Source organism: Somniosus microcephalus, unplaced genomic scaffold, assembly GCF_052327205.1.
Source record: "Somniosus microcephalus isolate GS21.2 unplaced genomic scaffold, FLI_Smic_1.0 scaffold10, whole genome shotgun sequence".
Taxonomy (NCBI): domain Eukaryota; kingdom Metazoa; phylum Chordata; class Chondrichthyes; order Squaliformes; family Somniosidae; genus Somniosus; species Somniosus microcephalus.
The window spans coordinates 254,586-264,661 of NW_028225197.1; the positions used below are offsets into that span (position 1 = coordinate 254,586).

At 47.5% G+C, this 10,076-nt stretch overlaps 1 protein-coding gene across 1 annotated transcript; it reads left to right on the forward strand.

The window, feature by feature from the left end:
* Positions 1 to 4,443: 4,443 nt before the first annotated feature.
* LOC147083965 (uncharacterized) lies at positions 4,444 to 8,957 on the forward strand. Its single transcript, XM_085979981.1, has 3 exons — positions 4,444 to 4,995; positions 5,248 to 5,331; positions 8,795 to 8,957. The coding sequence occupies exons 1-3, from the start codon at positions 4,541 to 4,543 to the stop codon at positions 8,955 to 8,957; spliced, it is 702 nt and encodes a 233-aa protein (XP_085836107.1). The 5' UTR covers positions 4,444 to 4,540.
* Positions 8,958 to 10,076: the final 1,119 nt, after the last annotated feature.

Consider the following 10,076-nt stretch of genomic DNA (forward strand, 5'->3'; position numbering starts at 1 on the left):
ATGCTAGTATCCCCTTTAATTAATTGGATTTAATTTAAATCAATCCCTCTAATTACACCAGTTTAATGGTTTACCAACAGTCACTCTGCACCAGAAAGGCCTTATTAACTACAAGCCACAGAGTTAAAGTTTGAAAAGAGCACCTAACACCCCACTTACCCTAACTCACACACTTACCCAAACTCACAGCACTCTCTGCTGACTCGCACTCAGTGCTTGCTCCCAACAGCCTGGTCTTTTTATACTGTTTGTTTACAGCCAAATGAGTCACCCCTGCTGATTGGTTAGAAAACTGGTTTCCACTGCCTGCTGTGCCAATTTACTCCTACTGCAGTGTAACCTTGTTCTACGTGTCCCAGCCGCTCTCTGCCATGGTTCAGAACTCCTAGGCACAGAACAGAAGGCTCCTTTAAGAATGTAGCCCAGTGCTTTCTTTTTAATGGCCTTATTAACCTGTGTTGCTACTTTTAGTGATTTGTGTATCTGTATCCCTGGATCCCTCTGCTCCTCCAGCCCAATTAGACTCTTAGGGGGAAAAATTTGGTGTCGCCCCCTTTGGGTCGCTAATGTCGCCGGGGCTAATTTTAGTGCCCCGAAAAAGTTAGAGCCCCTGTGCATTAAATTCAGTGGTAGCACCCCATGCAGCAGGCGGGGTGCTACTGGAAGCGTTCCCCTCTTGAGGCGCTACCAGTGAATTTCATGGCGCTTCGTGTAACAGCGCCACACCCATCAGCACATAGCACCACGTCATAGCAGACCTCCCTCCCTGATTAAAGGGGAAGGGCCTAGCACTGCGCACACCGGGACCCTGCTGGACCACCGGGGAGCGGGGTGTCGGATCAAGAGGAGCGCCGGGCTGAGCGATCACGGCCAATACCCCGAAGAAGAAAGGGGAAGTGGGCAGGTACTGGCAGTCGGCCGAAATAAAAAGTTGCCGCCCGACACCTGCCCTTTAAGTGGCGCCGCCATGGCTGCAGGAACGACCCCTGACCCTTTCAGACATATCGTCCGGCGATAGGTCAGGGGTTGCAACCCAAGGTTGCAGCCTGGGTGCTGCGCATGGCGATGATGTCATTGCCAGCGGTCCAGTGCCGCGGGGTGCTAATGGCTACTGCCGCCGCTAATCTCCCGCTGAATATCACGGGAGGCACAAAGCAACCCAATTTCACCCCCTTGTCCAAGTAGTGTGTGGCCTCCTTATTCTTCCCACCAAAACACACCACCTCACACTGATCTATAGTGAAATTCATTAACACACCACCTCACACTGATCTATAGTGAAATTTATTAACACACCACCTCACACTGATCTACAGTGAAGTTCACTAACACACCACCTCACACTGATCTATAGTGAAAAAAAATTAACACACAACCTCACACTGATCTATAGTAAATTCATTAACACACCACCTCACACTGATCTATAGTGAAATTCATTAACACACCAACTCACACTGATCTACAGTGAAATTCATTAACACACCCCCTCACGCTGATCTGTAGTGAAATTCATTAACACACCACCTCACACTGATCTATAGTGAAATTCATTAACACACCTCCTCACACTGATCTGTAGTGAAATTCATTAACACACCACCTCACACTGATCTACAGTGAAATTCATTAACACACCACCCCACACTGATCTACAGTGAAATTTATTAACACACCCCCTCACACTGATCTATAGTCAAAATCATTAACACACCACCTCACACTGGTCTATAGTGAAATTCATTAACACACCACCTCACACTGATCTATAGTGAAAATCATTAACACACCCCCTCACACTGATCTATAGTGAAATTCATTAACACACCACCTCACACTGATCTATAGTGAAATTCATTAACACTCCACCTCACACTGATCTATAGTGAAAATCATTAACACACCCCCTCACACTGATCTATGGTGAAATTCATTAACACACAACCTCACACTGATCTATAGTAAAATTCATTAACACACCACCTCACACTGATCTATCGTGAAATTCTTTAACACACCACCTCACACTGATCTACAGTGAAATTCATTTGCCAATTACATGCCCATTCTGAAATTTATTAATGTCTTCTTGCATTTTGTCTTCCTCAGTATTAATTGTACTTCTGATTCCCGAGTCCAAATCATTTATGAACCACAGTGGTCCCAGCACCAATCACTGTGAAACACCACTTCCCACCTTTTGCCAGTCTGAGTAGCTACTCCCAACCCCTACTCTCTGTTTTCTGTTCTGTAACCAGCTTGTTATCCATAAACAGTATGTAAGATTGACAAGATGATGAAGGTCAGGCCGTGTGGAGTGAATCCCTCCATGACCTCGCCCCTCCCTATTTCTGTAATTTCTTTCAGCCCCACACCCCCCAAGATATCTGCGCTCCTCTAATTCCGGCCTCTTGCGCATCCCCGATTTAATCGCTCCACCGTTGGTGGCCATGCCTTCAGTTGCCTGGGCCCTAAGCTCTGGAATTCCTTCCCTAAACCTTTCCATCTCTCTATCTCTCTCTCCTTCTTTAAGATGCTCCTTAAAACCTACCTCTTTGACCAAGCTTTTGGTCATCTGCCCGAATATCTCTTTACGTGGCTCGGTGTCAAATTTTGTTTTATAACGATCCTGTGAGGAGCCTTGGGACGTTTTACTACATTAAAGGTGCTTTATAAATACAAGTGGTTGTTGTTGTTTCATGAAACTAATAATAAATTCCCCAGAGGGAAAAAAACTTGTACTTTTACTCCCAAATATTAGAAAGTTTGTTCTACAGAAGCACAGGTTTATCTGCTTTTATTGATTAATTTTAAAAGTCTGTATTGCAATCTGAGCCCGTGTGTTGTGAGCCAAAGAGCCTTGTGTCCAATGAGGGGAATAAAGGCCCACAGCCTCCCCTGGCCCCAGGCCCTGAACAAGGGACTGGAGAAACTCGCTGCCCTGCGGATCAGACAAACAGCTGGCGCTAGTCCCGCCCCTCAGGCTCCCCGATTGGTTGGAGGACCCGCCGCCAGCTCGCTGCTCCAGCCCCGCCCCACTCGCTCCCTATTGGTCGGAAGCTCCCGTCAATCAGGCCCTGAGCCCGGGTCACGTGTCCCTCACTGCCTTTGCAAAGAAAGCCCTGCGCGGTCGCCGGGCGGAGCTGCTGGTCGGCGGGGTCAGAAGATTAATAAACTGCAGGTAGGCCATGCCGCAGGGTTTATAAAGTTGGAGAACGGCCTCAGGCCCGAATGAGATTCAGCAGCCCGGTCTATGTTCCACCGGATGGCAGCTGTGAGGCTTTTTCTCGGTGACAAGCCCAGGTTACGCGCCGCCATCTTCTGTTCTTCTGAGGCGGTCACTGGGACCGAGGATCTGGGCGTTGCTGGATGGCCCAGCATTTATTTTTTTACTGTTTTAATAATGGGGCCGCACTTGGGCGTGTGCAGCCCGCGTCCCCATGGGTTTATTTTTTTTAATTTAATATTTGAACATTTTTACAGTAAATGACATTTACAGACCTCAGGCTCAGCTCTTTGTACAAAGTCACAAGCCATCATTCCCTACAAGGCAGGGGTCCCAGTCTCTTTAAGTTAATGATGTGATCTCCAAGCTTCTTGATCATCTTTACTTGTTCATCCGGATAGCAGGTCTCCAGGAATTCACACAGATGAGGGTCAGCGCTCCCAGTGGAGAGTTTGTGCAGATCCAGCAGACTCTGGTTGACATTCTTCTCCATCTGCAGGGCTCTCTGCATCGCCGAGCGGAGCCTCCTGCTCTCCTGGCCGAACAAGTGGACTGTAAATAAGCTTAAAAAAACACTAGATTAATTTTTAAAACTTATTAAATTAAATTAAAATCACATTGGCCGGGGTGATGATGCACTCCAGTCCCCATGGCGCCCACCAGTCTCCCTAGTTTCCCATTGAGCAGGTGGTGGTGAGCCGCCTTCTTGAACCGCTGCAGTCCGTGTGGTGAAGGTTGTTCGGGACGGAGTTCCAGGATTGTGACCCAGTGACAATGAAGGAATGATGATATATGTCCAAGTCAGGATGGTGTGTGACTTGCAGATGATGGTCTTCCCATGCACCTGCTGCTCTTTTCCTTCTAGGCGGTAGAAGTCGTGGGATAGGTAGGGTGGCTGGTTCCCTTCCATAAGAACACAAGAATTAGGAGCAGGAGTAGACCATACAGCCCTCGAGCCTGCTCCACCATTCAATAAGATCATGGCTGATCTTCGACCTCAACTTGACTTTCCCGCCCGATCCCCATATCCTTGCGGGACATTAGTGAACCAGTTGGGATTTTAATGACAATGCGGCAGCTTTCATCGTTACTTTTTTTCTGGTACTGGCCCAACAAATTCCCAGATTTATTGAGCTCAATTTCACAACCTGTCTTTGTGTTTTTGTGTGTTCTCTCTCACGCTCCCTTTTTCTTGTTTTATATTTATTTTACAGGGTATTAGAAGGGGAGGATTTGTAGACAGGATATTTAACTCAAACATCAAGATCTGACAGTCACTCAATTCAGCAGGACCTGAATATCATCAGACATAACATGAAAGCAAAAAGCACCATTCACAGCGGGGAGAAACCGTACATGTGTTCTGTGTGTGGACGAGGATTCAGTCGATCCTCTGGCCTGGCGAAACACAAGCGCAGTCACACCGAGGAGAAACTGTGGAAATGTAGGGACTGTGGGAAAGGATTTGTTGACCCGTATCAGCTGGAAACCCATCGGCGCAGTCACACCGGGAAGAGACCATTCACCTGCTCTGAGTGTGGGAATGGATTCACTCAGTCAAGTGACCTGCTGACACACCAGCGAATTCACACTGGGGAGAGGCCGTTCAGCTGCTCCGTGTGTGGGAAGGGACTCACTCAGTCATCCCAGCTACTGAGACACCAACTTGTTCACACAAACATGAGACCTTTTAAATGTTCTGACTGTGAGAAAAGCTTTAAAAGCAAAAGGGATCTGCTGACACACCAGCGAATTCATTCTGGGGAGAGGCCGTTCACCTGTTCTGACTGTAGAAAAGGATTCACGAATTGAACCACCTTTCTGACACACCAGTGAGTTCACACTGGGGAGAGGCCATTCACCTGCTCAGTGTGTGGGAAGGGATTCATAAATTCATCCCACCTACTGACACACCAGCGAGTTCACACCGGGGAGAGGCTGTTCACCTGCTCAGTGTGTGGTAAGGGACTCACTCAGAACTGCAGCCTGCTGGCATACCAACGAGTGCACTCTGGGGAGAGGCCATTCACCTGCTCAGTGTGTGGGAAGGGATTCACTCAGAGCTCCATCCTGCTGAGACACCAGCGCACTCACACTGGGGAGAGGCTATCACCTGTTCCGAGTTTGGGAAGGGATTCACTCGGTCATACAACCTGCTGACACATCAGCAAGTTCACAAGTGACTGCAGGGGTTGGATTCTGCTGTTATTGCTGCTGTTAATCACATCCAGGACTGAACCATGTTCATTCTGACAGTTGGGTTCACTCCTGCTGTGGAACTCCACCACTGACCCTGCTGAAGGTTGTAGGCTCAGGGAGTGGGGCCTCCAGGAGTGGACGGTAAGAAAGCTGGGTTTCGGTATCCTAACAAATATATGGCGAGGAACCAGAGGAATCCTTACTAAGGAAATGACTGGGGTTTTGCCAGCCAGCGTAGGTCTAGGGGTGAATGAATCCTGACTCCCTGAACTGTCTTACATTGAACCCAGTTCAGATCAAGATGAATTCAGTTTACAGGAGAATAGAGAGAAATATCACCCACAGTTGAGGGAGACAAAAGCAGCCAATAGAGAAGCTCAGAGATCTTTGGAAAAGAAGATGGTGCTCAATTGTGGTAAAAATGGCAAAATCTTTCCCAGCTCCGTCAGGAGGCAGAATCCCGTTAAAGATGGTTTTGGGCAGGGGTGGGCAATGATTTGGGCTGGAGGGCCACTGAACAAGTTGTGGTGAGCTGTTGAGGGCCGCACACCAATGTTGTCCCTAAGGTGCGCGGCTGCACGGTGGCGCAGCAATGGCAAGGCTCTGTGCAGGCCGCTCACCAGCTCCTGCTGCTGGGAGAGAAACCGCGCAGCATATTTAAAGGGACCGTGCACGTTGGTGAGAGCAAAGTGTTCAATTGGTGAATCGGAAACAGTCCGACTCTTAATGTTGAGCATCGCACCACTTCTACCCTCCCAATAATTTATCAACATAAATTCAGATAGTCGTCAGATACTATCTTAAATACACAGAATGTGGTGTAAGATAGTAAAATCTGCCGTTACTAAATGAATGAAATGAGTGCTTGATCGATCGATGGAGTATATGTTGGACTGAAAGTCCACGTGGCTGTTTGGCCGAGTGGCTCGAGTCTTTTGAAGTACAAGTAGCTCTTTGTGGACACTGTTTCTGCTTCAAAAAACTGAAGAAATCAGAAGTCATTAACGGAGATGGGCACAGCATGCCAGCTCAACAAATGGCACCAAAGAATGGTGGGATGTGGGTTTATGCCCATTCTCCCTCACACTGCAAATCCTTAATCTCCACTGGACTGTCGGGAAGAAAGAGGGGGTCAACAGAAAGTGAGCGTGTCCCCACAAGGAAGTCCATTTGGAGGATGAGACCCCACGGGTCACAGTAGAATGGTAGGGTCAAAGCAAGCTGCCCACCTGTTCCCTCAGCTGAGAATGCTTTGGTTGTGTGCAGGGACCTAAAGAGAAAAAAACACACAACAAAAAATAAAAGGCAAAAGAAAATTCAAAGGGTTTGCTTAAAGTAAGAAAATACTATATTTGTAAAATAACTGCAGGTAGTTCTTTGGCTAAACTCTTACTTAGTCAAACAATCATATTCCAATAAGTGATATTGCAGCTTGCTGTTGATGATAAGTAGAGATGTACTTTGTAGATAAATAGTGTACGAGGTTAGAAAGCAGAAAGTTTCCCATTTGGGGATTTGTGTTGCTGCGGAACTGCTCAGGCTGTTTCCATAGTTATTTTATGGTCCTTTTGGCCATTTTTAGTAGTTGTCCTTCTAGTTCAGATATACTGGGGGTAATTTGAACCTCCCCCACCTGACGGGATTGAATTTCCTGCCTGTTTTACACCTTCCCTGATTTTGCTCTCCAATGATTTCAGTTGAAAGTGAAATCGGGCGGGGTGAAAAACAAGCGGCCGATCTGATCGCATTAGTTTCCCGTCGGGTGCATGAGATTAAAATCACTCCCTGCTATTTCCAAACACAACCCAAGCAAATTTCTCCTGACAATAGTTTGGTTCTGATCCTTAATAATGTTCCAGCTACTCTTATCACCACAATTGCTTTAATTCTGACATTTGGCCTGTGATCTGACAGCAAAGCAGTGATCTCTTCACATGCAGTGAACAAATGGGAACAAACTGGAGGTCCATTGTGCAGGAAGAAACCCAGACACGCGACGACCTTTTCTCTCATTTGAAGATGTGCATTGCTGAAGAGGATAAGACAGCTTGTAATGTGGAGGACAATCCAGTGTCAGGCAGTGTGCTTGGAGATGTCCAAATATTTACCATTATCCAGTCTGGTCCTCCGCATTGAAAACTCTTGGAACATCTCGGATTTGTGAAACATTGAGGTTGATTTTTTTGGAAATATCAAATTCAGCTCTGATTTGCAAACCTTTATTATCGCAATGCTCTTGCCATTGAGATGCATCATTCAGCTGAATAAGGTAGATTTGATATTTTCAATAAATACGGGGTTCAGTTTCATATTTCCAACAAGGATTGGCTTCCCAAGTCCATTAAACACCACAGATCAGATCATTCAGTCAGGCTCATTTTCAAAGAAAGGCTCAATTGCAACTGGCACATGGTCAAGAATGGAATGTCGATCCTTCTCTTGCAGCTGATCGGGGATCTTGGATGTGTTTGATGTTGCTGAGATTGCTGAGCTTAGACTTCTTGGGGCTGATTTTCACTCTGGGTGGACATCGGGTGAGCGGTGCAATGGTGCTGCCTGTCCAATGTCCTTGGTGAGAGGACCCAGCCATTTTGCTGGCCGGGCCTCATCTGTGCAATATCCAGCTCCAACCGCTAAACCAGGGCTGTCAGGGAGCTTGCAGATTGGAGGGCAGGGGTGGGTGAAACTGGAAATCTGGCGGCTCCTCCATGGAACAGAGCCAGACACATTGATGCAGCAAATGGCAGATTCCATTTTCCTGCCTCTGTTTGTGGTTGTGACTCCCCTGCTGCCTCGGAGACAATGACCCGCCTCCTGGCATTACGTGGGCTGGGGTCAGGCTGGGGTCGGGTGCGGCGTATGTTCGGCCTTGAAGCCAGGCCTTGGCGGGCTGGATTGAATCTATTGGCTGGCTAGAACTGGCCCATGGGCCGTATTTTGCCACCGCTGTCCTTGCCCATATCATCAACAGCTCAACAGAGTCAGGGATTGTTCCCTGAGATTGGAAGGCAGCTCATGGAGTTCCCATCAGAGCCGGGGAACTACAGGCCCATCAGTGTGACCTCCACCACAGGGAAGATGCTTGAAGGGAATCCTAAGAGATGCTGTTTCTGATCACTGCAGAGGAGAAGGGGCAATTAGAGAGACTCACACCGCTTCTGGAAAGGATGGCCTCGACCAACAAACCAGCTTGAGTTTTTTGAAGAAATGTAACCCTTTTACACCGATATTATTCTGGTGAATCTGCGCCACAACCATCTTCCTAAGGTGCGGTGCCCAGATCTGAACGCAATACTCCAGATGGGTTCTAACCAGAGCTTTGTACAGCTCCCACCTGCTGAGACACCAGCGAGCTCACACTGGGGAGAGTCCATTCACCTGCTCCGTGCGTGGGAAGGGATTCACTCACTCATCCAACCTGTTCACTCACGAGCGAGTTCACACCGGGGAGAGGCCGTTCACCTGCTCCGTGTGTGGGAAGGGATTCACTCACTCATCCAACCTGCTGAGACACCAGCAAGTTCACAAGTGACTGCAGGGGTTGGATTCTGCTGTTATTGCTGCTGTTAAACACATCCAGAACTGAACCATGTTCATTCTGACAGTTGGAGTTTGTTTCTGCTGATGTCAATAACACCTCTAATTGGGCTTGAGTTAAATATTCTGGAAATAAGTCAAATAAATCTGCTTTGTTCCAAACACACTTTGTATTGAGTCCTTGACGTCTCTAAGATAAAAGGAGACTAATTGATGTCCTGTTACTGACTGTTCCATTCTGGGCCTTTTCTCCTTTGTTAAAGAAAGACTTGTATTCATACAGCACCTTTCACAACTTCAGGACATCCCAAAGCACTTTACAGCCAATGAAGTACTTTTGAAGAGCAGTCACTGTTGTAATGTAGGAAATGCAGCAGCCAATTTGCGCACAGCAAGGTCCCACAAACAGCTCTGTGATAATGACCAGATGATCTGTTTTAGTGACGTTGGTTCAGGGAGAAATGTTGGCCAGGACTCCAGGGAGAACTCCCCTGCTCTTCGGATTAACATCATGGGATCTTTTATAAAAACAGAAAATGCTGGAAATACTCAGCGGGTCAGGCAGCATCTGTGGGGAGAGAAACAGAGATAACGTTTCAGGTCGATGACCCCAGTTCTGATGAAAGGTCATCGACCTGAAACGTTATCTCTGTTTCTCTCTTCACAGATGCTGCCTGACCTGCTGAGTATTTCCAGCATTTTCTGTTTCTTTTTCAGATTTCCAGCATCCGCAGTATTTTGCTTTTGTATCCAATCTTTTATGTCCCGTTGTGAGGGCAGAGGGAGCCTCGCTTGAACATCTCGTCTGAAAGACAGCACCTCTGACAGTGCCGTGATCCCTCAGTACTGCATTGGAGTGTCAGCCTAGATTGTGTTCTCAAGTCTCTGGAGGTGGACTTGATCCCACAACCTCCTGACTCAGAGATGAGAGAGAGAGAGAGAGAGAGAGAGAGAGTGAGTGCTGCCACTGAGCCACAACTAACACCCGATCATTACTCTAGATTACTTCAGTTCTCATACCTTCAGTCATGGAGAAGTCCCAGCTCTCCATACCATCCAGGGTGCCTCTCCTGGCCTTGGTATCCAGGGAAGGTATCGCTAACACGCCCCTGTA

Excerpts from the sequence above, each read along its gene's own strand:
- LOC147083965 (XM_085979981.1), top strand. The coding sequence starts at position 4,541 with ATGAAAGCAAAAAGCACCATTCACAGCGGGGAGAAACCGTACATGTGT. Across the intron at positions 4,996-5,247 it reads CGAATTCATTCTGGGGAGAG|GCCATTCACCTGCTCAGTGT; the intron begins GCCGTTCACCTG and ends CTCTGGGGAGAG. Across the intron at positions 5,332-8,794 it reads CGCACTCACACTGGGGAGAG|TCCATTCACCTGCTCCGTGC; the intron begins GCTATCACCTGT and ends CACTGGGGAGAG.